The sequence below is a fragment of the Drosophila suzukii genome, chromosome X (genome assembly GCF_043229965.1).
Source record: "Drosophila suzukii chromosome X, CBGP_Dsuzu_IsoJpt1.0, whole genome shotgun sequence".
Lineage (NCBI taxonomy): Eukaryota > Metazoa > Arthropoda > Insecta > Diptera > Drosophilidae > Drosophila > Drosophila suzukii.
Window position 1 is genome coordinate 14,880,841 of NC_092084.1, and position 26,970 is coordinate 14,907,810.

At 45.3% G+C, this 26,970-nt stretch overlaps 8 protein-coding genes across 13 annotated transcripts; 4 read left to right on the top strand and 4 right to left on the bottom strand.

Moving 5' to 3' along the window:
• The first annotated feature begins 814 nt into the window (after positions 1 to 814).
• Lint-O (L(3)mbt interactor in ovarian somatic cells) lies at positions 815 to 3,473 on the top strand. Its single transcript, XM_017086557.4, has 3 exons — positions 815 to 1,098; positions 1,164 to 1,479; positions 2,324 to 3,473. Exons 1-3 carry the CDS (start codon positions 907 to 909, stop codon positions 3,232 to 3,234), a joined length of 1,419 nt encoding a protein of 472 aa, XP_016942046.2. The 5' UTR covers positions 815 to 906; the 3' UTR covers positions 3,235 to 3,473.
• Positions 3,474 to 3,798: 325 nt separating this feature from the next.
• Positions 3,799 to 6,900, bottom strand: Ugalt (UDP-galactose transporter). 3 transcript variants are annotated; one of them, XM_017086528.4, is made up of 3 exons: positions 6,603 to 6,891; positions 6,386 to 6,505; positions 3,799 to 5,487 (listed from the first exon to the last, which is right to left on the bottom strand). In XM_017086528.4, exons 1-3 carry the CDS (start codon positions 6,613 to 6,615, stop codon positions 4,550 to 4,552), a joined length of 1,071 nt encoding a protein of 356 aa, XP_016942017.2. In that variant the 5' UTR covers positions 6,616 to 6,891; the 3' UTR covers positions 3,799 to 4,549. The 3 variants fall into 3 exon arrangements, with proteins under 3 accessions (XP_016942017.2, XP_070853855.1, XP_016942015.2); XM_070997754.1 differs by lacking the exon at positions 6,386 to 6,505 and having other exon boundaries at positions 6,603 to 6,900; XM_017086526.4 differs by lacking the exon at positions 6,603 to 6,891 and having other exon boundaries at positions 6,386 to 6,589.
• An 881-nt stretch (positions 6,901 to 7,781) lies between these two features.
• eIF2Bbeta (eukaryotic translation initiation factor 2B subunit beta) lies at positions 7,782 to 9,396 on the top strand. Its single transcript, XM_017086495.4, has 5 exons — positions 7,782 to 7,941; positions 8,002 to 8,088; positions 8,160 to 8,616; positions 8,756 to 9,141; positions 9,215 to 9,396. The coding sequence occupies exons 1-5, from the start codon at positions 7,886 to 7,888 to the stop codon at positions 9,285 to 9,287; spliced, it is 1,059 nt and encodes a 352-aa protein (XP_016941984.1). The 5' UTR covers positions 7,782 to 7,885; the 3' UTR covers positions 9,288 to 9,396.
• Positions 9,383 to 10,942, bottom strand: LOC108018905 (uncharacterized). The gene is made up of 2 exons (XM_017086497.4): positions 10,459 to 10,942; positions 9,383 to 10,185 (listed from the first exon to the last, which is right to left on the bottom strand). Exons 1-2 carry the CDS (start codon positions 10,846 to 10,848, stop codon positions 9,658 to 9,660), a joined length of 918 nt encoding a protein of 305 aa, XP_016941986.2. The 5' UTR covers positions 10,849 to 10,942; the 3' UTR covers positions 9,383 to 9,657.
• A 1,535-nt stretch (positions 10,943 to 12,477) lies between these two features.
• On the top strand, positions 12,478 to 16,616 carry LOC108019168 (uncharacterized). Of its 3 annotated transcripts, none has more exons than XM_017086926.4 (3): positions 12,478 to 13,635; positions 14,352 to 14,933; positions 15,889 to 16,616. In XM_017086926.4, exons 1-3 carry the CDS (start codon positions 12,895 to 12,897, stop codon positions 16,456 to 16,458), a joined length of 1,893 nt encoding a protein of 630 aa, XP_016942415.2. In that variant the 5' UTR covers positions 12,478 to 12,894; the 3' UTR covers positions 16,459 to 16,616. The 3 variants fall into 3 exon arrangements, with proteins under 3 accessions (XP_016942415.2, XP_016942417.2, XP_036675750.1); XM_017086928.4 differs by having other exon boundaries at positions 12,483 to 13,635; positions 15,892 to 16,616; XM_036819855.3 differs by lacking the exon at positions 12,478 to 13,635 and adding an exon at positions 13,896 to 13,976.
• Positions 16,590 to 19,007, bottom strand: LOC108019169 (WW domain-binding protein 11). The gene is made up of 5 exons (XM_017086929.4): positions 18,759 to 19,007; positions 18,567 to 18,692; positions 18,404 to 18,501; positions 17,146 to 18,338; positions 16,590 to 17,078 (listed from the first exon to the last, which is right to left on the bottom strand). Exons 1-5 carry the CDS (start codon positions 18,820 to 18,822, stop codon positions 16,886 to 16,888), a joined length of 1,674 nt encoding a protein of 557 aa, XP_016942418.1. The 5' UTR covers positions 18,823 to 19,007; the 3' UTR covers positions 16,590 to 16,885.
• A 720-nt stretch (positions 19,008 to 19,727) lies between these two features.
• Positions 19,728 to 23,775, top strand: LOC108019150 (uncharacterized). 2 transcript variants are annotated; one of them, XM_017086899.4, is made up of 6 exons: positions 19,728 to 20,206; positions 20,279 to 20,368; positions 20,895 to 20,984; positions 21,832 to 22,683; positions 22,741 to 23,083; positions 23,230 to 23,775. In XM_017086899.4, exons 1-6 carry the CDS (start codon positions 19,828 to 19,830, stop codon positions 23,570 to 23,572), a joined length of 2,097 nt encoding a protein of 698 aa, XP_016942388.2. In that variant the 5' UTR covers positions 19,728 to 19,827; the 3' UTR covers positions 23,573 to 23,775. The 2 variants fall into 2 exon arrangements, with proteins under 2 accessions (XP_016942388.2, XP_016942389.2); XM_017086900.4 differs by lacking the exon at positions 20,895 to 20,984 and having other exon boundaries at positions 19,730 to 20,206.
• LOC108019149 (activating signal cointegrator 1 complex subunit 2) lies at positions 23,711 to 26,606 on the bottom strand. Its single transcript, XM_017086898.4, has 5 exons — positions 26,369 to 26,606; positions 26,155 to 26,315; positions 25,484 to 26,086; positions 25,131 to 25,409; positions 23,711 to 25,070 (listed from the first exon to the last, which is right to left on the bottom strand). Exons 1-5 carry the CDS (start codon positions 26,483 to 26,485, stop codon positions 23,990 to 23,992), a joined length of 2,241 nt encoding a protein of 746 aa, XP_016942387.2. The 5' UTR covers positions 26,486 to 26,606; the 3' UTR covers positions 23,711 to 23,989.
• Positions 26,607 to 26,970: the final 364 nt, after the last annotated feature.

Sequence of the window (26,970 nt, forward strand, 5' to 3'; positions counted from 1 at the left end):
ATGTTAATTCAGTGATACACAGAAAACAGACTTAAGAAACGTTGTAATTCGGCAGAAAACATTTGAGATAGTTTTATCCCGATAACTTTAAAACCAATGGATTGGTTTACTCGACTACTGGTGCTGATCAAGAATACATACATACATACATATGAATACTTTATGTGTTCGGAAAGGACCTTTCACTGCATTGCAAACTTCCGTCCAAAATTATAATATCCTCTGCAATGGTATACAATTATTTGCATCTATTTAAGTACCATGATTTACTTAACATATTTAGGTTTGTTTCCTCTTTCGCTTGTGTACCTAAAATTAGTATTTAAGCTTTAAAAACATATGGAAATTTAGAATTTAAAATCTTGTTTTAGTTAAACATGCCGACGAGAAAACGAATCTAAATAACGCGTTCCCATAAATAAACATAGGTACATGATTTCCATATTTAATTTTCATTACTTGCCCACCACCAGCTTATCAATAACATTAAAAGGAGGCATATCTTTATATTTAATTAATTTCAAAATATTTAATATCAAGACGAAAAGTTTGTAGATAACGTATTAACGCGTTCAACGGGGGAGTGAGTAGAAAAAATACCAACAAGCCAGTAATAAATAATCATAGTTACATACAAAGTTGCTGCGAAGAGTTAATGATAATATGTTATTCCAAAAAGGGAAAGACCCATGAAATAAGAGAGTGTGTAATAAAAGCCCATGGTACAGAGTAATGTTTAGGGGAAATACAAATATTGGAGCAAATTACGAAAATACTAGCCCGCTGAAACTGGTCTTACCAATACCTGGCTGGTATTTGAACTTGGCGGTGACGGTCACACTCCATCCGAGCGCGCAAGTAATTTTTGTTTTGTTTGCAACGCTTTCCGAGGACTCAGCGGCGACCATGAAGCGAACCAAGGACGAGGACAAGGAGGAGGCGCCGGCCCAACCGGCGGCGCACAACAGCAGTGCCGGCAGCAACGGTCACGAAGCCACATCTCCCGTGGGCACCACTGCATCGGCGGCCACTTCATCCGCAGCCGTTTCGGATGCTTCGATACCAGGAGCCTCCGTTCGCACGACGGGCCGCGTCAAGGTGAGTGTGGCCTGCATCTCTGCCACTGTCAACACTCCGGCTCACCATCCATCCATCTGCTGCAGAAACCCAAGCAGGTGTACGATCCCTCGGACAACTATGTGTCCCGGGCCAGCAGTCGCAATTCCCTTGGCGGAACAGCGGCATCTACAGCCGCTGCTGTTGCTGCGTCCACCGGCAATGTCCAGTCACCACCTGCCAACGTAACTGCCAAGGAGACCAGCGATTCGCAGGAGTCCACACCCAGTCCGGCCGTTTCGGAGCAGCAGGCGGCGCAGAATCGCAACTTCGACACGTGCCAGAAGTGTGGCAAAAGCGAACCCAAACGCGGCTCCGGTCACAAGAGCAACTTTCTCACCTGCAAAGGATGCATGCAGAAATGTAAATATCTATCAGTGTTCCACTTTACTATAGAAAAACGGATTTCTATCTTACTTAAGCCCTGGTATCAGATTTTTAAGAAAGGATATGATGGCAAAATTGGTTTTTAAAGTTTATAATTCACAAGATCCGGAAAAATTGCTGCAGGGAAAATAAAGTTTTGATTTATACAGTGTTCGTAGCAGGCAAATAAATACGTTATAGCATGATTAAGAATACATACCAATTAGCAGTGTCATGACTACAGAAACATCGTCCATATCCCCACTTTATGCAACTAGTAACTTAAGATAAGATCAAATGTTTGCAACGGATAGACAAAGTAGATTGTATGCCTCTGTTAGTATTATAGTTATTTGGGTCAATGGTTTATGATATGAAGTCTTGATAGTTGATAATTCACTTTAAAATGTCTCTTATTTAATGACATCACAGCTAATTTGTAAGAGTACGAAGTATTCCGCTTGTATATTGTTTGGCCAATATCACTCCTAACATCTCCACAGCTTACTGATGAAACAAACCCTTATTTTCTTTGCAATTACTGTTCACAAAGATAGTAAAAGGCAATGCAGCTCACAGAGAACACTATATAATTTTACAAAAATAGCTTGTCTATCATTGTATCAAGCCAAGTGTGTCTGTCAAATCAAAGTTCACATTTGACAACTTTTTCTTTTTGCTGTCAATGTTATAAGAGATTTTTGTCAAGGACTAATAGTCCAGTATCCGGTCAATGCGACAGTACTGCCTGCGACTGACAACCAAATCATCCATCAAATGGTTTTAAATATAAAAAATCTGTATCAATATGTATCACCACCCTTTTTTCGTCTTCTTTCAGGGCACTTTCCGTGTTTGCCGATCCATTTCCAGAATCAGAGCACGGCCCGCAAGAAGTACAAGTGCGACAAGTGTCGCTACTGCCAGGTGTGCAACGTTAAGGGCCGGGATCTGCCCATTTGCAGTGTGTGCGTGGAGGCCTACCATGCGGACTGCAACGACCCCACCATCAAGCAATACAAAGTCGTCGATACCAATCCCAAGTGGAAGTGTTTCCGATGCGAGGCGAGCAATAGTGGCAATAACACCAGCCCGTCCAGCGAGGAGCAGACGGGGGGCAGGAAATCTAATGCGAGCCGTGACGACCCTCCAGTATTGCCAAGGAAATCGAATGCGGGCCGGAAAAAGCGTGTCCAATCTGATCCCACTGGTCAAGAGAAGCCAGCGAAGATTGAGAAGCTGGGAAAACGAAGTCCGCCGCTGAAACCAGAAGAGAAAAAAGATAAGAAGGAGGAAAGGAAGGAAGAAAAGAAGGAGGCCAAGAAGGAAGAGCTGCCTGAACAACCAGCTGAGGTCAAGGTAGAGAAGGTCGAGAAGGAGGAGGCAGAGGCGGAGGAGATCGTGCCTGTGCAGCCGGAGAATCAAGACCAGCCTGAGCAAAGTCAGGAATCGCCTCCCTCACGTCTTTCGCCACCGCCACCTGCAGCTGCAGAAAGCCCCGTGGACATAAAGGCCCAGCCGGTAGCCACCTGGTCCGTGGAACAGGTCGTCGGCTTTGTTGCCCAGCACTATCCAAAGGAGGCGAACGTGTTCCGATACCAGGACATCGATGGCGCCTCTTTGCTGCTGCTCACCCGCCAGGATGTGATGAACGGATTTGGCCTGAAGCTGGGCCCGGCGCTGCGCGTCTTCGAACTGGTGATGTCCCTGCAGAGTCGCTCTGATGACGTGAGACTCGCCTGGTTCGAGTAACGTCCCCACCTCGTTAGCACCTAAGGTCATGCACCATATTGTAACTTTAATTCAATACTCTCATCTGGAGCCATCGCTTACCCGGTGGCAACTCGTAAAGCTTATATTAAGTCTTCTGCCGGATGACTTCAATTTTGTTCCAGTTTTTAAGATGTTCTGTAATTCTACACCTGCAAATGCAAATACTTTGTAAATGATATCTGCTAATTTGCAAAAAAATTATATGACTTTTATTTGAATTATTTTTTATTAGTGGGGAAGGCCAACAGTTTCCTAGTTTATTAACGTGAGCTATCAAAAAGTTAGATAAACCAAGGCACGTGACAATTCTGTGGGCAATTAGCCTCATTAAAAAGAGTTTGGGACGGTATCATTAAAAAGTAACGAGCATTTAAGTTTAACGACTCGGAATTCTTTAGTTAAAATAGGTAGTCCTTCAGATTTCCAGGAAATACATATAATTTTAATGTTTTTTTGTCAATAATTAAAATAAATACATATAATTTTTTAATTGTCTTTAATTCTACTAATTTTGTCTTTACACCTACTCCCAAATTAAAAACCTTTTTATAATTTGTCTTATTTTTATTTGAACAAAATGACAAAAAATTGAGAGTTGCGTTGACTCGATATGGAATCATACTTATAACGCTTGGCGAGTAATTCGACTTTAGTACAAATATTACAATTTTCAAAAATAGGAAAGATGATAATGTATAATTGCACATTAAATATAATAGTAATGGGGTGCAAAAAATCTTTTTTGGACAACTCGAAGCTTTTAATAACGATATATAGGTTATTTAGATATTTTCGGAATAAAGACCTTTATATAAAAAAACGTTTTGTAAAAATAATTGAAAAATACTGCGGGGAATTGTCCAAAATTCTCTTGTAACATTAAAACTATAAATTGTTATGAGTTCTCAACCTAATCAACTCCAAGTTGATATTTACAAAAGAATAGGTAAAGAAAATGTGTCCAGTAAACGTTTTCGGTATTCCTTTGCTTTTATAAAGTAACAACTAAAATGATATATAAAATTGTGCATTTCGAATTTATCATTTTATATTCTATACTTTACGTTAGCTATTGAATACCCTAATTGTATTTAAATTACATAAATAATTAAGTATTTGCTTTACATTAGAACTATCGTTTCCAAGGGGAAAGTGCTACGAATTGTCCAGACATTAATATCCACCCTAACATATATACACACAACGTGGGGAATATCAAGAACATTAGATGCAATCATCGAACGGCCTCCGGGTTGTAGACAAATACTGTTGACAGATCCGGATTCCTCCAGAGCTAGACGCGTGGCAGCAGCTTCTCCTCATCGCCGCCAGGACCCTGCATAGTCGACTTTGGCGCCGATCTGCCCGGATCATAGCCATATAGGAAGATCGAAGCGATGACCAAACCAGCTCCGAAGCTGAACTGCAGTGTGAGATTGAAGTCAAAGATGTAGATAGAGGCCACACATGAGATGATGATGGCCAGCGAGGTGGCGAAGCCCTTCAGAATGTTGTCCGCATACTTGACCACCACGGCCACTATCAAGCCACCGCCGGCCTGCAGCAGGACTAGATACCAGACGAACACATCATAGCCATTAAAGAATCCCCGGTCGAAGATCCTACTGCCGTCGTTTACGAAGCAGGTGATCAGTCCGAAGGGAATGCTGAGCAGACTCAACTGAACGTTCCTCATCCACACAGAGATCTCGGCGCCCTTGAGGATCTTCTCAAAGTAGATGCCCGCAAATCCGGAAAGGAAACAGGCGCCCAGTGCGGCCCACAGACCCAGCATTCTGTTCTGTTCGGGCGCTCCTCCAGAGGAGGCGGCCGTGGCCGCTGCTGCAGCTCCACCGGCTGAACCACTCGATGGTCCCACTGTTTGGGCCAACTGCACCAGGACAATGCCCATCACCAGGAGCAGCAACGCACCCCACTGTGTGTTGAGCAGCTTGCGGCGCAGGATCACAACAGCAAACATGGCCGTGGTGAGGATCTTCAGCTGGTACGTCACCTGGTAGGTGGCTGCATCCAAGTGGGAGGCGGACACATACAGCAGGTTGTTTTGGACGATGTAGACCAGCGAGGGCACACACACCTTCAGCGTGTCCATGGGATTGGCAATGATGGTCTTGTGCAGCGAACGGACGAACTTCTGGGCATCCTTGCCCTCCTCGTTGAAGACCAGGAACAGGCACGTGATCAGCTTGGCAAACTCGGCCATTAGCACGGCTGCAAGCGGAGGTGATAAAAGAAATCAGTCAAGTTTCGGAAGAAAGTGATAAAGCCTATGGCAATTAAACCTACTCAGCTACTTCCATTAAAATTTGATTGTAGTTTTTTGGATTTTCTAATGAGTCAAACTACCCTAATTGTCCTCGATACAATTAAAAAAGCGTAGAGATATGTAGCTTATCTATAGCCACACTAATTAAGAATGAAAACAATCCGAACAAAATAAAAAACAAATCGAGTTACGTGTTTGAAATTTCGGGATCCCTAACCCTAGCAGTATGTTATACAAAATATTGTTGAACTTGTATCTAGTTGGAATTAGATTGATTGATTTTTAATTCGAAAAACACAGATTCAGAACTACTAACATGGATTTCCTTTTGTTAAAATTGGTAAAAACAGAATATTAAAACATTTTAAATGCATCACATTTATCAAAAATCGTTTCAAGAAGTAAACTAAAAAAAAGATTTAATTTGAGAGAACCCAAACTATTTGTATGTATTTTAGGTAAGTGAAAAATTATCAACTATGAATTTTTAAAGTACAATTACTAAGAGATCAGAAAACAGAACGAACACAAAAATGTGAGCCAAGAACCTTTAAAGAACCCTGGAGAATAGCACCATTAGAAGACGCAAACAATGTTATCTAACTATTAGGTGCCACATGCGGAAGTGGCTGCTTATCAGCTTCCTCGGCCATTCCACATCTCCCCGAACCACTACTGCTACTACTCCTCCTCCCACTCCATTTTCTGTGGCTTTTTCTGCTGATGTTACTGCTTGCGTGGACAGACCCACGTTGAGGTTTCGTGGAACTGCCGCTCGACCACCGGTTGAACCTGATGAACCCGGTCAACCGGATGACCCCGATGACACCTGCTAGCACTCACCCGTGGAGCTGAGGAAGATGTCGCCTGGTCGGGTGCGGGCATACCGCATGCTGAGGCCCAGGATCGCATTCTGCAGGGTCAGCGTCAGCAGGCTGATGTACTTCAGGGTATTGGCGTTCACTGGTCGATGTGAATAAGAATAGGAGACGGGGGCGGGCAGGAGCGCCATGTCAGTATCGCTGGAGCAACGCCACTCGACTAAAGGCCATATACTCACTGTGTATATTCATGCTGCTCCGCGTCAAACTCCCTTGTTTTTTCCCCAACTCTAAAACCAATAAAAACCAAAGGCAAACAAATGCCGGAGTTGGTTTGGTACACAATGTGTGGATTCAGTTTCTGGCCAAGATCAGTCGACGGCTTGCCGTTCCGTTTGGCGGTTCGTTCCGTGCGATTTGGTTTGGCTGTGGCTTTGGCCAGAAGAGCAGAAGAGAAGACGACTCCACACCGGACCGGGCGACACGTAAACAACAATCTGAGCCCGAAGCTTCTGCCAGCGGCGACTTTTTTATCGCCGCCCATGTGGTTGTTGTTGCCGCGGCCAGGGGCGTAGCTCGGATTTCAATCAGGGGGTCAGACAATTAATATAGGGAAAGCAATCTGAGTCATCTTTTTTTATTTGCACTAAGTTAAATGAAATTGAAATCTCATATTTAATGCTTAAGGGGTAAACCCTTTAATCCATTGTCTCGCTACGCCTCTGCGTTCAACTGTTGTTGTTGCTTTAGCAGCAGAGGCCGGCTTTTCGATAGCCACAGTGTTGCCACTGCAGCGGTTACATCGGTGCTTGCAAAAAAAGCCAGAGCTGCTTGCAAAAAAGGCTAACATTTAAAAGGTGCATAGAAAGGGCTTTTATAGCTAACTAAACAAACTAATTTAAATATCTCAAGATTCTCAAGGTAAATATAAAGAAAACTATTTTAAGATTCTCTTGTTTATTCTGCCTGTTCTTTTTCTTTGTTGTTGACGCGAAGAAAAAAAAGAACAAAAACTAACAAAAGCAAACAAAAACATACTTTTCAAGTAACAATTCAGAAGCAATGAAAATGATTTGAATATTGTTCAGAAAACCACCGCACAAAGTGGGCTTACATTATTTTTATTGATACAGGTGCGGCCAAACATACGTCACAACAAGAAGTAGATGAAGGCCATTAAAACAATCACACAAAAAACAAATCCAGAGAAACCAGAAATTAGTTGACGGCTTGATGTATTTAAGACAAGCTGCTTATGTTTATAATTAGGGGAAATAAATACATTAAATTTAGATATAAAGTTTATACAACAATTAAAAACGTTCATTCTTATTTGTTTAGCTTTTTCTATTTGCACAAAGCAGCTGATTGCAATCGAAACCGGTCTGCTCATCACTAGCGTGTGCTTTCGCCAGCTCGCTTATCGATAACACAAGTCCGTGTGCGATTTCGCTTGCATATTTACAGGTAAATACCAGGCAACTTGTTGGGCAATTGTGAAACTCAGAGAAGCCAGGACAGGATGAGGGAACAGCCACTAAAGGAGGTCACCCAGCTGATCCACGCCATCAAAGTGGGGTAAGTGGGTGGGAAGGCATTGCATTGCGGCCGGGCACTAAAGTGGACAATCTCGTGTAGGCTGGTGGAGGGATCCTACAGCATAACCAACAAGACACTGGACATCTTCAAGTACATCATCATGAGCAAAAGCTGGCAGAATGCGGAGTAAGTTGAGCCTTTGACTTCCACCTCCAAGGATGACCCACTAACTGATTCATATCCCTCCATTTTGGCAGTGCCCTTATGCAGATTGTACGCGGCCAGTGCAAAATCCTGCAGGCAGCTCTGCCCCAGGAGACGGTCACCTCGAACATTGCTAGGAGGATCCTGAAGCTAACACGCGAAGAGTTCGACCTGCTGCACGCCAAGGTGCAGCACTTCGCGGACGACTCGCAGGCCTCACTGTCGCTCCACAAACTGGTCACCCAGACAAGCGAGAGCAACGTAAGCGTGGACTACTCGGTGCCGCAACAGGGATTGCGGGAGGCCCTGCTCGACCACCTGCAGGAGGTGGAAACGGAGCTGGAAACCAGTTCGGAGAACATTTGTGTGCAGGCTGAGGAGCACATCCACTCGTCGGAGATCATATTAACCCTGGGCCACTCACGCAGCGTCGAGAACTTCCTCAAGCGGGCGATTAAGAAGCGCCAGTTCCTCACCATCATCGTGGCCGAGTGTGCGCCAGCATGTCGGGTGAGTTGGGTGATCCGAAGACCCTTTATTGACACGAGTGGGATTTGGACAAACTCTAAAGTTAGAGGAGACTCAAAACCAATAGAGTAGCAGGCTCTAGTTTCTATTTCCTTACCCTTATCACCTTTTCCCATTGCAGGGTCACAATTTGGCAGCTAGCTTGGCGGCGGAGAAGAACGTGGAGATCGTTGTGATTCCAGATGCAGCCATTTTTGCGATGATGTCGCGCGTCAACAAGGTAATCATCGGCACGCACAGTGTCCTGGCCAATGGCGGTCTGAGAGCGGCCTGCGGAGCCTACACAGTGGCCCTGGCTGCCAAGCACTACTCCGTGCCGGTCATCGTGCTGGCGCCCATGTACAAACTGTCCCCGCTGCATCTGTGCGAGCAGGATGCCTTCAACATGGTCGGCTGTGCGGAGGATGTGATCCCCTACGATTCGATTCCCGCCCGCGAGGCCAAGGTCTACAGTCCCATGTTCGACTATGTGCCACCAGAGCTGGTTACCCTTTTCATATCCAATACGTACGTAGTGATACTTTTATATATTGCCGCGTTTCAATGGATTTATTATACTATTTATGACATTTTCCTTCAGCGGTGGCCACGCCCCATCTTATGTGTACCGGCTACTCACGGAACTGTATCATCCCGAAGACCTGGAAATCTAAAATCGTGTTTGTCTCCTTATGTTTACGAAAATCGACTAATAAAGGTTGACCCTGAAATTTTTAGAAACAAACCTTTCCCAAATAAATTCATTAACTTCGGGATAGTAAACATTTATAAACTCATTTTAAATTCGCCATTGCATTCGAAAGTAAATGCCTATTTTACAGAACAACAGTGGTTACAAATAGTTTCTGATTTAACAATATTAAATAGGTGTTTAGGCTTTATTTAAAAGCCATAACAAAACATCTAACATTGCGGTGGATCGGTTTTCGTTTAAGGAATATTTTAGTTTCCACTCTTATGATTTTATAGTTTCTTTCAGGTAGCTTTTTTCTTTTGATATTCCTGCTATGTAGGCTCTTGAATCTATTTTTTAATATTTTCAAGCAGCTGCGTAAAGTCCGCCAAGCTGTCTGCATAGTAATCCGGCTGGGCTTCCACCGGGGCATTCAGCATATCCTCCTTGGTCAGGCAGCCACTGAGCACCAGGAGGGATTGGAAGCCGCAAGCCTTGCCGAACTGGACATCCTGGACCAAAGTGTCGCCGATAAAGATGCACCGCTTGGGCTCTCGGATCTCGAACATTTCGTTGAACATCTCGCCCAAAAGGGGCGATGGTTTACCTAGGAATGTGGCCTCCCGTTGAGTGTAACGCTTCACATGCTCCAGGAAGTCAAAGAACCCGGCCACATTGAGATTCTCCGCCAGCGGCATGATGACATCGCTGCCACCGGCTATCAACTGGCAGTCCTCGTTCTCCTGCAGATGCCGGATGGCCTTGGCCAGCTCCACATACGAGAGATCCAGGTGGATGTCGAAGAGCACTGCGCCCACGGGCTTTTCGATGGCAAGGTGATCCACCAACGAGGCTGCTGTGAGGTGCTCCTTGACTTGCTGGAAGGCAGAAAGTCAATTTAGGTATTTAATAAATACGAGAATAATTGTGTATCCATCAACTATTTAACAAATGTGTACCCTTTGAAAATCATATATTAAAATTCCAAAAGCTTCACTAAATTGCCTAGATACTCTTTTAAAACCACTTTGAGTTATCATAAGTTTTAAAGGTACTAGAAAATTCGGAAATCTAAAATGCAAGTCACAGCAAAGCCCTATTCCATATATTTATATGTATTTTGGCTGTTACTAATAAATTTTTTCTCTTACCAGCGACTCGAACTCGATGTTGTGCTTACGCAACGTCTCGTTGGCCTCCAGGGACATGAGGGAGAACACCCGCTCTCCCGGCTTGTGCTTCTTCAGGTACCTGACAATGGTCTTCACCGGATGAACGATGTCGTCCTCCTGGATATTCTTGGCGCCTATGTGCCGGAACTTCTCCATGTAAGCCTCCTCGGAACGGAAGCTGTTGTTGGACACGAACTTGATTTGCTTGCCGGCCGCTTTCAAGGCATTCACGGCAGGTCCGGTGTTGGGAATCCAGCCCACCAGGAGCCAGACAACGCCATCGCAGTCGCTAATGACCAGGTCGAAGGAATCGATGAACTGGCGCTGCTCCTCCAGGCTGAGCTTCAGAATGTGACGTGGTGGCGACATGGATATGGGCGGCTATATGTGGCTATATATGAACGGATGACGGATGCTGGTTGCGCGCGCACCGAAATTCAACAGCCGACTGACTGCCTTTGCCGGCATTTAACCTTCAATGTCAACGCATTGACATTGTTCCCCCGATTCCTCGGTCACTGAAATACCAATGTATATACATATATGTTAAGTATCTTTTATTACACGATTTAGCTAGCCGAGCTGAGTGGCTCGTCCGATAAGATTTCTTATGTAAATAGATGCTTCTTCTGAGTGGGAAGCGGCATGGAAGACGCGTGTTTTGTGTACTTCCTGGTCTTATCTTCGCAAAACAATGAAAACAATCCGAAAAATATCCCCTTTGCTTCCTAGTTATCGGGTTTTTGTCAACAACCATAGACGTGATTTTCCTAATCTGCACAAATTGTTCATATAACTTTCAATTTTTTTTTTTAATTTTTCTCTCTGTCTAAGTTAGGAGAACATTTTTTGTTCGTCATCTACAATAAGCATTAATCTTCTATTTTAAATTTTGGTTTGAATTTAACGGAATTTTCAGTAGAACGTTAGGTGGTTCGATATGCACACTTCTGTATGTATGTAAAATCTATCGATTTTAAAGTTTTTATGAATATGTTGGTAAATATGAAAACTAGTTAAATAATTATGTTTGGTATAACTTTATGTATTTATTTGATGTGTTTTATTAATAATAGTTATATTTAATTTAAAAAAAAAGGTTTCATTTAAAGGAACTAGTTCAGTTTAATTATGTACTTAAAAGTATCGAATTTAAAATAAATACACATTTAAAAATTTCAATAAAGGAACTAGTTCAGTTTAATTATGTACTTAAAAGTATCGAATTTTAAATAAGTACACATTTCAAAATTTGAATAATGTCAAACTTACACTTATTTCCACCACCAAGTTTTTAATATTACATTATAAAAAATATAAATAGAACTCAAATTTTGAATTATTAATATTGCTATTGTCTTTTCAAAAGTTATTCCATTTAAGTAAAAATTCCATTAATTTTAAAATTTTTTCGATTGAAGGCGATTGACAGGATAATCGATCGATGCATCGGCCTTTTGTTTTCATGTAGTTGCTTGTTGCTCTTTGTTGTTCTGTCTAAGCTTATAACTATTGCATGCACAAACATGTACAGTAGTAACCCGAATGGGTTGTTATTTATTAACTGATTAACTAACCAATAAAAAGTATATTAGCTTGCACCTTATATTTTAATTGCTTAGAACAATGTTTAAAGAGCAGAAATGAGGCATGCATGAGCGTGTTTCAGTTTGACAAAAGAAAGTACAGTTTTCGTTTAATAAACTAAGTTCCGCAAATTTAAGAGCACGGAAAACTACGTTTATTTTTAAAAACAAAAGGTAAGTAAAAATGTAATAAGTATTTGAAATACATATAATATGTTCTTGAATGGAGACTTTATATATCTATTCATTTTATATATTTTTTAAACTATAATTATTAATGGATTGTCTATTTCCAGGTGTGGATTTTCCTGTAGCTACTGGTTCCTCATACTGATAGCCACTGTACTGTGCGCTAGACCCTCGCCACACGTCAACACCTTGACATTGATTGCTGCGGTATTTGCCCAACGGAAGTGGCGGAAAGGAAAGGAATGGAATGAAAAAGAAACCGAAATAGGGGGAAACCACAAATGGCCAATAATTCAAATTCAAATGCAACATTTCAATTGGTGGTGTCCGGAAGACAATTGTTACCACGGCGGAGAAGGCAAAAGAACAGGCCAACAGGGCGTGCACTTGATATGTAGGTTTGGTTTTGGTTTCGGTTTCGGTTTGGGCTTTGGGTATATCACCACACATCACAAGTCGAAATCGATTGCCGGGCCAGCTAGTTTAGTTAGGCGTCTCTCTGATAAGATACGGGAGTACGAGTGGCGAACGCCAGCGGAGAATTCTGCCAGAAGAAAAGCACATTCTGGCCCCCGAGCTTGGAGCAACTGTTCCCGGCGGTTATACAACCACTAACATTCAACTAAAAAAATTCTGAAAAATGTCTGCGCTAGCCAATGGAGGACAAGAGGAGGATCTGAAAATTCTGAGTCAACTGAAGAGCATCGAGCAGATCAACGAGCAGCGCCGCATATTCCTCAACAGCACGATCAACGAGGAGGTTTCGGAGGACTTAAATGGTCCCACGACTCAAGAGGAGGACTTGGAGAAGGATCTGAAGCAGTTGGAAGGGCTGGAAGCGAAGACAGTCGCCGAGCAAAAGCCAGAGTTGAAGACAGTTCCCGAAGAGGTGGCGGAGAAAGCACCAGAGGCGACCCCAAAAAAGGAGCAGGAGAAGGTTCCCGAAAGGGCTGAGCAGTCCAAGCCCCAGCCACCGAATACGCTCACCCTAAATGTTAAATACGCCACCCTACCGAGTCCCAATGTGGTGACCCTGCGATCCCCGCTCTCGCCGCCACCCAAGCCGCCCATGTTGGGACGCACGCGGAGCATAGGTGCCGGCGATGGCAAGAGCAACGGAGCCCTCTCGCCCGACAACTCCCTGATGCGCCAGAGCTTTCCCGAGGGTGTGCTCACGTCCAACAAAGCGGCAAAAACCCCAGTCACACCCATTGAAGAAGCACCGGCCACCGTTTCCGCCCGCCACTACGAGGGACTCATCGAGGAGCTAAGGTGTCCCGGTTGTGCCGGCGCCATGAAGGCACCCATACTCCTCTGCAAGAGCGGGCACAGTGTCTGCGAGCAGTGCACCCGCATTCTGCTCATGTGCCCACTGTGCAAGGTAAAAATTGACGTCAGTCCCATGTCCCCATGTTCGGTTATCAATATCATATCCCCTCCATATTTCTCTTATCTAGTGACGTGCAAATATGGGTAGAAACTAACAAAAATTAGACGGAGATTGCGATCTTTGACAGGCGCAAGATAGAGTGATCTCCGGTTGCGATTAATGGAGGAGGGTGTTCTAATCAATTCTCAAGAGGACCCACTATCAGCACTATAAAGTAGTATAAATATAGCTCCTCCACTTGTTAATACTTTCCATAGTAAGTGGGGTTTTAAGGCGTCGTACTGCAGATAAAATATTCTCTTAAAACGGGGTTTCTAGCCTTAACGCATTAGGTATATTTATAGTCTTTATCATTTTTGTTAGTTTATTCTCTTAAGTAAATATTATACGGGATTTTAAACCATCACCATCTGAGTGAAGACCTACTTGTTTGCTTTCTAAACATATCACAAACTTGTTAGGTATAATTATAATGTATACCATCGGTAAAGGCAGATAAAGTAAAAAACGCTTATACTTAAGTAATGTTTCTATAGAAATTCTCCAAGAACCCTCTCATTATTATTATTATTTATAAAAAATAAGTAGTGAGTCTTGTTACGGATCCTGAAATGATATGAAATGAAAATATGATATGATATTAGCCCAGTGACCCTATAACTTTCATATAGCTACCCAATAATGATGGGATATCCTCTCTTTTTTAGGAACCGTTCACCAACTCCCGATCGCTGACTGTGGAGGCCCTCTGTGCCAAGGCGCACTTCCGGTGCGGACACGCTTCCGGCGGCTGCCAGGTGCGGATGCCAGTGGTCCTGCTGCCGTGGCACGAACAGCAGTGCATGTACAAGCCGATGAAGTGCTTCATGGGTCGCGTGTGGGGCGACTGCCGCTGGCAGGGACGCGAGGTGCAATGGAAGGACCATCTGGAGGAGAACCACGACGACCGACTGTTCCGCTCGAGCAGCGCGGACCTGGAGTGGAATCTGGCTACACGGCGGAAACCGCTGACCGGCTACTACGTCTTCCAGGCGCACGACGAGATGTTCAACTTCTACGAGATCCACGACCGGCAGCGCATCCTGTTCACCATGACCTGCACCTCGAATCGGCGGGACAGCAAGTACAACTACGCCTACGAGGTGACCGTGCTCCAGCCGGACAACGAGGCGCTGTCCATGACCCAGAAGTTCCCCGTGCACAGCGAGTACGACAAGGACATCCTCATGGAGGGCACCTGTGTCAGCATTCCCCTGTCGGAGCTCAATCGGTTCCTGGACCAGGATAAGGTGAGTTCTGAATACCGACTAAGACATCTCATCCCCATGTTTCAAACTAAAAAGTATAGTCTTTAAAAACCCTTCGGTTCTGGACTGATAAAATACGAGCTAAGGAAGATTTTATGGTTTCATTTTCCAAACCCATGTATCCTAGTTTTAAAGCAGTTGCTTTTGGGCTATTTGTTTCCAGTTTTTAACTACACTAAATATCCTATTTTCTCTTTAAAACTTGTTTCTCAAGCTTTAAAATTTACTTACGTTTTCGTGAAGCTTTTAGTTTTTTTAATGCAATGCCTTTAAAACGAAAAAAAAATGTTTTTAAAGAATGTTGAAAATCCGACTTTTATATCTTTTTAAAGACCGGTTTATTATCATCGCCAAAACTAGATCACTTTTTTCCTGAACTGTTTGTTCTATTTTTGCTAAAATGCTTTTCGAAGCTAGTAAAATAAATTGCACTTATAAGTGCCAGATAAGGATCGATAATTTATTTCAGCGAATGGGCGATAAGAAAAATTCGGAGAACTTTTGCGTTGAATACCACTTTCAGAGAGCCTGAGTAATTAAAAACTACATATATCTAATTCTAAACTTATATTTGCTTTTAAAGTTTTAAAACAATTATGGTAAAACATACTTTGAAATGCATAAGTTAAAGTATTTAAAAAAATTGAAGCGAAACAATTTTTAAAACATTTTAAAAGTTAGAAGTAGTAAAACAAATGTGTACATTTTTCACATTGAAAAAAAAGATTAATCCAAAAAGAAATCGTTATAAAATGATTTAACGTTGGTCCCGAATTTTTGATTACCTTTCTGCAAGCGATTTTTGCCTATACCAATATTCTAAATATGTTTAAAAAAATGGTTAAATTTCCTAGGAAAAACATGTTTCTTTTGACGGTTTTTATACAGAAATAGTTTTTTAATTGTTTTGCATTCGCTAAATCCCCTTGTCACTCAGCAGGTTCTCCACTACCGCGTGAGTGTGCTGGCGGTCAAGTCACCGCGCCGAGCGAAACCCCCTCGACAGAGTCTCCCGCAGCCTGTGGACCTTGAGCAGACCCCGAATGGAGGAGTCAATGGAAAGAGCGTGCCGACCAGCATGATTATTACGCGCACCTACAAGGAGGCCATCGGCGAGGTGACTGCCCAGACCAAGGAGGCGGTGGCCACGCCGGACTCGGAGGAGGACGCGGTGTCCGCCGGCGGTGGTGGCGATGGAGGCCTGGAACTCGAGCGCAAGTGGGGCACACCGCAGCTGCACTTCAACCGCAAATATCTGCGGAACACTCTGAATGACTCCACGCCTGCGGAGGATGAACTACGTCCCCTGGCTACGGATTTGCGGAATGGAAATGGCGACGACAAGCTCTCCCAGTGCAGCAATAGTACGAGTTATACGAAAAAGGTCTCCGATTCGCTGCGAAGGAGTTTCCGGGCCCTCAAGGCGGATATCGTGGAGATGCGGCCGTTCAGCAAGAAGTCAATCAAGGCAGGATCCTCCTCTCCCGTCCAAGCCAATGGCAACTAGTGATTCCATGTGCGCTTTTCTTTTTTTTCGCCTTAATTATACATCATATTTAACACTTCGGTCCAAAGCATGTAAATATAGCGAATGATTTAAATCTATTGAAATGTATACCAAAATCATAAAGAAATAACTTATAATATATACAATATAATTTTTAATATTTTCGTTAAACCATTCTAATAAATATGCAAAGTATTCGAAAGTAAAATTAAAGAAACTCAAATCAAAATGGGTGTGAAACTGTTTTCAGTTAATTTTAACATTTTTGTAGATTGAAAACGAAAATACAGGTTTATTTTGTTGTTTGTCATAATCTTACAAAAAAAACTATTGTTGAAGTTACCAATGCAACGCATTGGATATTGGTTCGAATGACCCGCTTTATCTAAGACTTAGACTACACAATTTACAGGACTCCCTTTAAGCGTTACAGCAAGCCCTGCATCTCGTTCATGAACTGCATATAGGCGTCGTCCTTGGTGGGCGGCTTGGTGTGTGACTCGGAGGGGGCGTGGTGGCCATCGTTGGCCGCATGCCTGGGCCTCGCCGTTCGCCGCTGATCCTCGCGCTTCACTCGCAACGTGGATGGCACAAAGCGGGTGACATCCGCACTCAGATTCCTGGTAAACAAGACAAAGTCAGTACATAGGTATAGAACAAAATCTAAAGGCATTCCAAAAAACTCACCTGATTTGTGGCTTGGCTGTAATGGTGGTCACACCCTTGGCGGACTCCTTGGGCGGACCGCCGCCGCCTCCCTGCTTGTTATGGTGGGCGAGGCGAGGTGGCAAGCCCGGTGGCGGTCCTGGCGGCATCCTGATGCCCATGCGGGGCATTGGTCCCAGGCCATGTGGTGGCCTCGCTCCGGGCGGTGGTCCAGGCGGCATGCGTATGCCAAAACCGGAGCCCGCATGTGGTGGTCGCAAGGGTGGAGGTCGGTACATAATGCCCGGCGGCCCAAGATTGTGAATAGGCGGGAGTTGCGGCAGTTGTGGAGGCGCTGGCACCGACGACGCAGGGGGCAACGGAATAGTCGGCAGTGTCGGCGCCGTTGGAGGAGCCGGTGCTGGTTGCGCTGCCGTGGTGGAGGAGGATTTTACAGATGCTGGCTTGGTAGGCGGTTCGACTATCTCTTCGTCTTCATCCTCATCTTGATCGTCGTCGTCGCTGTCGCTACTGCTGGCGGATTTCCTATCCGAGCTAGAGGCTCGTTCCAAACGCTTTTCGGAGTCATCATCGTCCTCGTCGTCCTCCCGCTGTTTCTCCGCCTCGTCTTCCTTGGCCGCCAGCTTACGATGCTTTCGCTTGTGCACATGCTCCATTTCCTTCATAAAATCATCAATGTTCTGGTTATTCGGTTCCGTGGCCTCCTTGTCCTTGTCCTTGTCCTTGCTCTTCCTTAGCGACTCCTGCTCTTCTTCCTCGCCCTCGCCATCGTAGTCCGTATTGCCCTCGGCATCGGAATCGAGTTCGGACAGGGCAAACAGATCCGGCGGCGGTCCCGGTGGTACACCCAGCCAATCCTTTTCCTCGTCCTCCTTGGACTTCTCCGCTTGTGCCTCGCTGGCAGCTGAATCGCTGTTTTTAGCCACGCCTGGCGGAGCACCGGGGGCATAGGGCGGCAGTGCCATGGTCATGGGCGGCGGGGGAAGACGAATACCAACGGCGGCACCGAATCCCGGCACTACCGGTCCGCCAGCGGCGCCAGCGGGACCGCCTGGAATGGCCGCCGACACCGGTGCGGGCAGGGGAATCTCATCGATCTGGACGCTTTGGGCGTGCTTGACGCTCTCGTAGTACTGCTGTTTCTTCAGGCGCTTCTTCTCGTACTCCACCTCCTTGCGCTTGAGGTCCGCCCAGTGCTCGGGCTCGTCATTGTGCTGGAAAAGAAATAGAGGATGTTGAGAGCGGCAACTTATTTCGGCACACATTAGGCCAATCTTACATAGAGTCGCATCACGCGGTCGAAAGTCTCCTTCAGCTTTTTCCGCTTGTCTCGCAGCACCTTCTCGTTGAGTGGCGATGGCTGCAGCACGTTGTACTCTGTAAATGGAAGGCACTGCGTCAGTGGCTGGAAGAGATCAATGCTTTCTCTCGCGGTTACCCACCCATCTCGTCGATCTTCTCCATCTCCTCGAGTATCTGTGAGGGATCCTTGTTCTTCAGAACCGCCGCCCGCACCATTTGGCGCTGTCTCTTGTTCTTCTTGAGCTCCTTCTTGCGAGCCTCCTTGCCTGAAAGGGTGTAGAGGTACGGCTGGTGGGTTCAATGTGGAATGTGGGCCCAATGGAGGTACTTACGCGCCTGGTCCGTGGGATTCATGTACTTGCCACTCTTGGTGGTGTTGATGGAGCGGCGACCCATCTTACCGGCGATTTACGGTGCCTGCAACTCAACGAAATATCAAACCCGAGTGACGTCCTTTTAACCTTGTTGTCCGGTAGCTTCCTTCTGCCCTGCGTTTAAGTTTTCTTTAATAATAATGCTTTTATTTATTTATTATTCGTTTGGAATATGTTATCGCAGAACGATAGGTCCGATAGAACGGCTGCTGATATCGATTTTTCAAAGGCGATAGCCCAGTGTGGACATTAACACTACTCTGTTGCCAACCACATTAAAATCTGGCGGGAAGAGGCTTAAAGCTAAATAAATAATTCAAATTTATACTTCATATATAGAGGAACACCCGATACAAAATTGTGTAAACTCAATATTTGTCACAATTTGGTTTAAATAGTCGAAAAACACCGAATCAAAATTCAAGAATTCACCTATATTAGCTTTTCGGGAATATACATTTTTTAAATGTTAAATTCTGACATACATTGGTGTTGTGGCGTATGGTATTTTAATTATAGTCAGAAATTAAACTTATTGAAAAAAATAGATAGTTTTCTCAATTTACAAATCCACATACACCATTTTTTTAAACGAAGAAATTGAACTATCGGTTTGTTTCAATACACATTTGCCGCATGCACATTGCTTTTATAAGGTCGTATATAAGGTTTCATTAATATGATTTCCATTGAATTTAACCATTTTTTATTGAATTGACTGATACCAGCTGCATTTTTATATAAACGACTTGCCTGAAAACTTTTTCTCTAATGTTAGTACTATATTAAAGTACCATTTTCATTGCAACTTGTGAGTGAAAACCTTAAAAGCGTGACATTTTGTAGACAGAAATGGTTAAGGCTGATGCAAACTGGCGATAATGGCTTTTAATTTACCCGCTATAGATCACTTCCTGCCGTTTCCCAACACTGGAGGCCCGGCGACTTTTGGTTGCTTGTTAGCGGCAGAAGCCAATCGATTCATTTATACTATTATTAATAACAATATTGTTATTTGTTCGAGAAAATGTCTGGGAATCCGGACAACAGTCTGGCGGATCTGCTCATGGACTGCAGCCTGGGGGACGAGAATAAGGACCCGGCAGGCAGTGACCCATCTGTCAGCCCGGTCAGTACAACCCGATCCCAACTAGTTCATTTGAAGTCGCCGTGCAAGGTGCCCCAAACTGAAATCCAGACGGACCCCAACGACAGTTTTTCATTTGTGGACGCCGACATCACCAGCGGCAGCAGCGTTTATTTGGTGTCATCTGGAGTGTCCAATGAGTCGTTGGTCAGCTGCCTCCACTCGTCCCAGCATCACAGCACCTCCGAGGAGCCCATAACCATTGAGGAGACCACAGACTGCGAGTTTGGGCACTGTTCACTGGATTCGGACACCAGCCGTGAGTGCCCGGCGTCAAAGCAACTAGGCCAGGTCAATCCTAACATGCACATTCCCATTCCGATTGCCCTAGGTCCTGGTGCCGGCGACATGGACACGCCGAAGTTCACATTGAAGCGACACTCCCCGGATCCCGCGGAACATGATCTTGAGATCAAGAAATGTGAGTGGTTAGGTGGGGAACCGTATCTTGAGAGGCTCCAACTTCAATCCGCGTTTCGAAAGAATTTCCTTTATATGTTAAGATCTAGCAATTCCATTGCTTTGAATGTGTAAACTTTAAACTATTGACCTTTAAAAGGGTAATCTTGTTGCGTGGAATTGTGTCCGAAGGGACCTAAATGGGTTCCACCTTATATCTTTTCTGTAAAGAATACTTCATCAATAATTAAGTTCACCCTAGATCATGATGACAGTCATTTTGAGACTAAGAAATGTGAGATGGAGATGAAGAAAACACAGAACGATGATGCTCTTGGTGAATACTTAGTATCTCAATGCTCAAACCATTTGTTTCGCTTGCCATTCAAGCTGTATAGTAGTATTTGTAGTTATGATTCATATCCTATTATATAGTTGTTGGCTATTTTGAATAATCTTACACAACATCGGACCGTTGAGGAGTCCGCTTGAAATTGTTTCTTTAGAGAATACTATTAAAATAACTATTCGTGGGTCGTAATTCTTAGGTCCTAGTGCTAGTGCCTCCACTGACGTCGCCACAATGAGGAAGAGAAAGTCTTCGGATCATAATGACAATGATCCGGCATGTAAGAAACGTGAGTTGATGAATTGGACACGAATTACGTCTGTGAAAATACAGCATTATCTCCTGGTATAGTAAGACTGAAAGGTTTTGAGAGCTGAAAAAAGTACTTCTTCCTAATGCGAGTGCTCTTTCAACTTGTAAGAAAACTTTATCTTTATTTCAGACACCGTAAATAAGAGGGTTTTTTTTAAAAGGCCTACTGGGACTTTTTAAACCAATTAGGCGGGAATTAGTCAAGCGTTAATATAGTCGTTTGTTTTCCAAATTGACTGATGGTTTTATGCTTTGTCAGCAAGATAAAAAAACGTTATATTTAACGTTTACAATTAAAATTCGCAGTAGGTATTTTAAAGTAAAAACCATTAATAACTTTTATTTACGGTGCCTGATTTATTTACATATTTAAATTTGTTAAAAGTGAAAAGTTTATTTATTTTAGGAAATATTACATTTACAATGTTCAGATTCCATGTTATTGTCGATATTAGGTGGCATTCTCAGTTAAATAAGATGTGATTTTAACAAATTTAAATCATCACAAATATATTTATTAGTAGAACATGCGATGTAGAAATCTCCAATATGTTTAAATATCTTAAGAGGACAACTGAAGTGCAGTAAGTACTGAAGGTCCAACCAAGAATCTCTGTAGCAATAATTAAGGTAACATATGATAATATTAGATTTAATAATAGTTTAAAAAATATAACATAGACTTTGGGAATCCTTATACTTAAATTTAATAAATGACGCAAATGTCTTAGAATGTCTTAGTTCCACTAATAATAAAAACTTAACAAACTGCTCCTTACTTCGTTTTCCTAAAACTAATTTTTTTTTGTATTGTCATTACGCAGTTCATTGCGATCTGGAGGAGATGGCCACCCCCTCGAATCGCTCGGTGGTGACGCGCAGCGGTCGTGCAGTTGTGCTGCGCATGAACAACGAGTTCGACTACTCATCCTCGCAGTCGAAGGACGATGGCGAGGAGGACTCCGATGATCAGTCGCTGGAGACCGACGACGAGGAATACCAGCAGGCTCTCGAATTCGTCCAGCCCAAGTGGCATGCGTGCAAGCGGCGCAGCCTGGGGAATAGCAGCAGCAGTGTCTGCAGCACCGATGAAAGCCACTCCTCGCCGGAGGCAGTGCCGCCGATTGTCTATCTCGAATTGGGCGAGCAAGTCGCCATTGTCAGGGACGAGCCAAAGGCCAATATCGTCCTCGAGGATGATGGGGAACTCAAGACGCAGGTGCATAAGTTTTTGGGTTTGATGGCGTCACGTCGCAGGCTGTACAATCCAGCGACTAACCTTGATCCGGAGTTACCGGAAGAGAATGAGAATGACATATCGGTCAGTCGTTTGTTGGATTTATCCCGTTCCTCGGCCACAGGCCTTATTACTCCGTCACCCAAGCGCCTTACTCAGTCTCCCAGAACACCGACCCCCACCTGGTCAAGCCTGAACTTATCGCATCGACGTCGCCCAACCCTGGAGGAGCGCCAGACGAAGGTGTTCGATGACATGGTGTTGCAGGCCAATGCCAATTCGTACGAGGAGCAAACGCCGGATTTCCTCAAGGAGCCCATCGACCTGAGCGATCTTCCGAGCCGGAAACAAGTTGCCCTCATCTGCCGCCGACACAAGAGCAGTATTGCCTGCCTGGAGCAGCATCCGCTCTTCTACAGATTCGTCGAGTCGCTCAACCGTGAGTTGTGTGTGTGTTCCAGGGTTTCAGTCTGCTTACTTAGCCTCTGCCTTTCAGCGAGGACCTCGATCAACATGTGTCATCCGCTCGCGATGACCTATAGGGAGAAAAATTTCAATGACTGCAAAGTTGCACTGGCCAAAGTCTTGTTTAATATGTTCAATCACGCCATCTTCCACTGCGGTTTGATAGCGCCAATCGTTTGGAAGCGCGGCATGACCACGTACTGCAAAAGCGAACTGGAAATCGCCGCCTCCGGAAGGCGCACTGCTCGCATTCTGCTGTGGGAGAACATCACTCAGCCGGGCATGCTCATCAAGCCGCTGCTCCATGAGATGTGTCATGCGGCGGCCTTCGTTTTCAACAGGGAGACGGGACACGGCGACAATTGCCGCAGATGGTGAGATCCAGATCTTGGATGCACTATATATAAATATTCAGATACCTAAAGGGGTCTTCCTTTAGGGGTTATTGTAGATTAGTTACCCACATCATTGCTTATATGTCATTATCGTCTTTCACTCACATGTATCCTTCATTCCTTAGGGTCTACCAGGCAAAGAGCGCGATGCCGGAGCTTCCGGTGATCGAGGACTGCCAGGCCACCTTCAAGTATACCTGCACCATGTGCTCCCGCTGCTCGTACGGCAGGATCGAATTCGAGAGGGATCGGCTGCGCTGCCACCACTGCCAATTCGAGGTGGGCGTGAAGCTATGTCGCAAGGACGACATCTGTCACGGCACCCGGCCGGATTTCACGATAACCCCCTTCAAGTCCTTCGTCCGCGAAAACTACATGAAGCTGGGCGAGGAGGGCGGCAGCACGCACAGCTCGAAGATGAGACTGCTTAACGAAGAGTACAATAAGATGAACGCTCCGACGGGCTAGAGCGCAACACCTTTGTTACGTTTTAATTAGTTTATATACTTTATGTTAACTACCAATTCACAAACTATTTTATGGCGAATGAATTCCAACTTGGGACCCTCACAAGAATGCAGGCGGCTAAAGAGAAACACTGTGACATACTTATTATATTTTAATAGAAACTAAAGATTTTTTTTAAACAAAATAAACAGAGCTTTAACTTAGCTGGTTCATGGTCTAATTTAACGGAATATACAGAGTGTTTAGGTTGGTAAGTTTCCGTTCTATACAAAAAAAATATATCCTCTCGTTTTTCAGTTTCTGTAGTCTAGTTTAAATTCAACGCTTACCAAAGTAAAGTCAACATGGATTTTCTAAATATACCAAGTATAAATACATTTATTTTTAAATCTTCCAAAAGGATTTCTTGGGCCCAGGCTAACCCATCATTCCCTTGCTGCGCTTGAAGGCCGCTCCCGCCTTGCGATTGTGATTGGCACGCGAGGATTTGTGGGCCTCCTTCTGCCCACGGTTGCGTTGGGTTTGCTGGGACTGTCCCTGCCCCTTGGGTGCTCCCACGACAGAGGGGTTGGACTGCTGTCCAGAACCTCCTCCGCCTCCGCCACCTCCGCCACCTCCTCCTCCTCCTCCACTTCTCTGGCCGTACTTGGCCATCTGGCGTTGCTGGTAGCGGGCGCGTATCACCTCTGGATTTTCACAAAAGTCCTTGTTGTTACGTTTGGCCGTCTCCGTATCCGATCCGCTGTTTGAGCTCTCCTCGTCGTCGTCCTCCACCTGATCCTGTGCCTCGTAGGCGGAATTTGAGGCGGCGCCCTGCAGTCTGGCCCGCAGCAGGCTCACTGGTGGCGCCTGACCCTCGTTCAAAGCCTCGTAGCTGTCGTCGTACTCATCATCATACTCGCCACTCTCTAGCGGGGTCTCCTCGACCATGGCGTACTGCTGGTAGCGCTCCTTCAGTTGCTTCACATCACTCTTGTCATCGAGCAGCTGCTCCGCATTGCGCGGCGCTCCGGGCAAGCCCTTGCCCTGCTTTATGATGCACTCCGGCTGATCCCGCGTCAGCACGTCGTAGCGATCGCCATCATGGACATTGAAGTGGCGCACGCCCGTTTGGCGTTGCAGCTTGTCCTGCGGATCGGGGGGCACAAATACCTCCTGGCGATCCATCTGCGCCAGATCCGGTGGCAGATTGTCGTCCAGTATGGCGGCAATCGCCTGCTCGCTATTCTCGTAGCGGGTAAGCAGGCGCCGGATAAATCCCGTGCCTAGATCGGGCAGCACGTCCAGCACGGCGGTCACCTCCAAGTCGATGTCCCTGGTGGCTCCGTTGGCCGTCGTAGACGACTGTGGAGATGTGCGCGAGGAGTCCTCGTCCTCGTATTCGTCCTCCTCCTCGGTGTCCAGGTTGCTGACCATGTCGTCGGCCATTATGCCGCCGGGGCAGCTACTCAGGGCCTTCTGGTAGCCGGCTATCACAAATTCCACCTTGTAGTTTTTGCTGGCGATGCAAAGATGACTAATAACACAGATTGGCTTTTAAATAAAATAGATAACTCACATATTCGGGCAACGTTGGAGCAGCAACTCCATATCGTTCTCTAGGGGAAACTGTCGCTGGTAGTCCACCACAAAGGTCTGGGCGGATAGGCACTCCTGCAGCAGTTCCACCAGCTGCTGGCCCCGACCCGTCTCCATTTGCAGGCTGACAATGCGACGGATGACGAAGAGGAACTGCTGGCGCGTCTCGTTCAGCCAACGCAGGGAGCAGGCCCCCGGGTTAACCATATAGGTGTTCTTGTACAACATGGGCACGGTCATGTCATAGAAATTGGCAATGCTGCGAAAGAGAAAGAGATGGCTAATAGAATCTCGCAAAATACTAAATACTAGAGCTTTCAAAACGCAGCGCACCTTTGACCCAAACGCAGTTGTTCGATGGTCTCCACCAGCTCGGGGCACAGGAGCAGAAGCAGGCGCAGCGTGTAGGCGCAGTCCATGGCGAAAAGCACCACATCGTCGTAGGGCGTCTCCAAGTCCGCGTCCAAAGGCGCCCCGCCGCCGGCGCCCTCGCAGCCCTCGTTCTCCACCTGAATCTGCATGCTGAGGAAGGCGCTCTCGTAGAAGGCCAACGCCTCCTTCAGATCCTTTCGGTACTCCGGCTGCAGGCGCAGCACTTTCTCGAAAATCTCGCGCAGCAGTTCCACATTCGAGGGTTCCGCGTCGCCCACGGCAATGAGCAGATCAAAGAGCATTGGCACAGAGATCAGGTAGTTGCTGTACAAAAGGCTGCTGTGCTGCTGGGGGCTGATCCACTCCGAATCCGACTCCTTTCCGGTGCACAGTCGCATCACCAAACGCACGACGAGATCGAGGAGCTGCCCGTACAGCAGGTTGGCCTGCTCCAACTCCTTGTCCTGGCTGGCCTCTGTTTGTCTGTAGTACGGATTGGCACGCTGCAGAAATGTGACAATGGCCGCCATGGCCGACTCCTCGTAGACCATATAGGACCAGAATCTGGCGGAGATTACATAGGAGTATTGTTAGTACAATGAGGGGAAAACGGATCGGACTGCCACACTCACTCGTGCTGACTCAGGCTCAGCAGGAACTCCATGTCCTGGCGGCAATTGTTTGCCGCAAAGGTCCACTCTTCCAGTGCTGCTCCGGTTTTCAGATGGCCGTAGGAGCCAATCAGGCAAATGTAGCTGCCAAAGGGCTTTTCGCGGCGCACCCAGTGCTCGTCCTGCCAATGTACACACATTAATTCATCGCCTGAAAACCAGGATGACCACCTACCAGTGCCGGAACATGTCTGCGCACCCCATCCTGTCCAGAAAGCGCTAGCTTCAGGTCGCCCAGAGGCAGCTTTTGTGGGTTGCAGTTGTTGTTGTTGCTGGCGTCGTTGTCCAGCATGGCGGTTGCTTAACTTAGCTAGGATTAATTAATTACTAGGATAATTGGCCTAATGGAACGTGAACTTTCGCGAATTTCATGCAGCGCAAGGTGGCCGCAAGTTGGCGAGGTGGCGCACGAAAATACAGCTTGTGACGTCGAAAGTTTTGGTAAAGCGTTGCCAGAGGGTTGGCGGGAAAACAGTGAGCGGTTTCTAGCGAGAAAAAAGCTATAATACAAAGGTAACGAAAGATATTTAAGCTCTGTTACATATGTAATTAACAAATTTTGAAGGCAAAATCTAAGTTCTGAAACAATTTTAAAAAGTATTTGTTTTTTATTTAATAGTTAAAAATCGTTTGTGCACAAGAAAATCAATTTTACAACAAAGTGAGAGCACATGAAATTTTATACAAATGTTTATTTTAAGGTCCAAACTGAAATCTTCAAAAGGATTGTGTACAGAAATGAAAGGGAAGACCTTCAATATTTATAGTTTTCAGGAA

Excerpts from the sequence above, each read along its gene's own strand:
- eIF2Bbeta (XM_017086495.4), top strand. The coding sequence starts at position 7,886 with ATGAGGGAACAGCCACTAAAGGAGGTCACCCAGCTGATCCACGCCATC. Across the intron at positions 7,942-8,001 it reads ATCCACGCCATCAAAGTGGG|GCTGGTGGAGGGATCCTACA; the intron begins GTAAGTGGGTGG and ends AATCTCGTGTAG. Across the intron at positions 8,617-8,755 it reads AGTGTGCGCCAGCATGTCGG|GGTCACAATTTGGCAGCTAG; the intron begins GTGAGTTGGGTG and ends TTCCCATTGCAG.
- LOC108019149 (XM_017086898.4), bottom strand. The coding sequence starts at position 26,485 with ATGCTGGACAACGACGCCAGCAACAACAACAACTGCAACCCACAAAAG. Across the intron at positions 26,316-26,368 it reads GCAGACATGTTCCGGCACTG|GACGAGCACTGGGTGCGCCG; the intron begins GTAGGTGGTCAT and ends GTACATTGGCAG. Across the intron at positions 25,071-25,130 it reads CTCCAACGTTGCCCGAATAT|CAAAAACTACAAGGTGGAAT; the intron begins GTGAGTTATCTA and ends TTGCATCGCCAG.
- Ugalt (XM_017086526.4), bottom strand. The coding sequence starts at position 6,554 with ATGGCGCTCCTGCCCGCCCCCGTCTCCTATTCTTATTCACATCGACCA. Across the intron at positions 5,488-6,385 it reads CATCTTCCTCAGCTCCACGG|CCGTGCTAATGGCCGAGTTT; the intron begins GTGAGTGCTAGC and ends CTCCGCTTGCAG.
- LOC108019168 (XM_017086926.4), top strand. The coding sequence starts at position 12,895 with ATGTCTGCGCTAGCCAATGGAGGACAAGAGGAGGATCTGAAAATTCTG. Across the intron at positions 13,636-14,351 it reads TCATGTGCCCACTGTGCAAG|GAACCGTTCACCAACTCCCG; the intron begins GTAAAAATTGAC and ends TCTCTTTTTTAG. Across the intron at positions 14,934-15,888 it reads GGTTCCTGGACCAGGATAAG|CAGGTTCTCCACTACCGCGT; the intron begins GTGAGTTCTGAA and ends CTTGTCACTCAG.
- LOC108019150 (XM_017086899.4), top strand. The coding sequence starts at position 19,828 with ATGTCTGGGAATCCGGACAACAGTCTGGCGGATCTGCTCATGGACTGC. Across the intron at positions 20,369-20,894 it reads TGATCTTGAGATCAAGAAAT|GTCCTAGTGCTAGTGCCTCC; the intron begins GTGAGTGGTTAG and ends CGTAATTCTTAG. Across the intron at positions 23,084-23,229 it reads GGCGACAATTGCCGCAGATG|GGTCTACCAGGCAAAGAGCG; the intron begins GTGAGATCCAGA and ends TTCATTCCTTAG.
- LOC108018905 (XM_017086497.4), bottom strand. The coding sequence starts at position 10,848 with ATGTCGCCACCACGTCACATTCTGAAGCTCAGCCTGGAGGAGCAGCGC. Across the intron at positions 10,186-10,458 it reads ACATCGAGTTCGAGTCGCTG|CAAGTCAAGGAGCACCTCAC; the intron begins GTAAGAGAAAAA and ends TCTGCCTTCCAG.
- Lint-O (XM_017086557.4), top strand. The coding sequence starts at position 907 with ATGAAGCGAACCAAGGACGAGGACAAGGAGGAGGCGCCGGCCCAACCG. Across the intron at positions 1,099-1,163 it reads GCACGACGGGCCGCGTCAAG|AAACCCAAGCAGGTGTACGA; the intron begins GTGAGTGTGGCC and ends CATCTGCTGCAG. Across the intron at positions 1,480-2,323 it reads CAAAGGATGCATGCAGAAAT|GGCACTTTCCGTGTTTGCCG; the intron begins GTAAATATCTAT and ends GTCTTCTTTCAG.
- LOC108019169 (XM_017086929.4), bottom strand. The coding sequence starts at position 18,822 with ATGGGTCGCCGCTCCATCAACACCACCAAGAGTGGCAAGTACATGAAT. Across the intron at positions 18,339-18,403 it reads ACCGCGTGATGCGACTCTAT|CACAATGACGAGCCCGAGCA; the intron begins GTAAGATTGGCC and ends TTTCTTTTCCAG. Across the intron at positions 17,079-17,145 it reads ACAGCCAAGCCACAAATCAG|GAATCTGAGTGCGGATGTCA; the intron begins GTGAGTTTTTTG and ends CTTGTTTACCAG.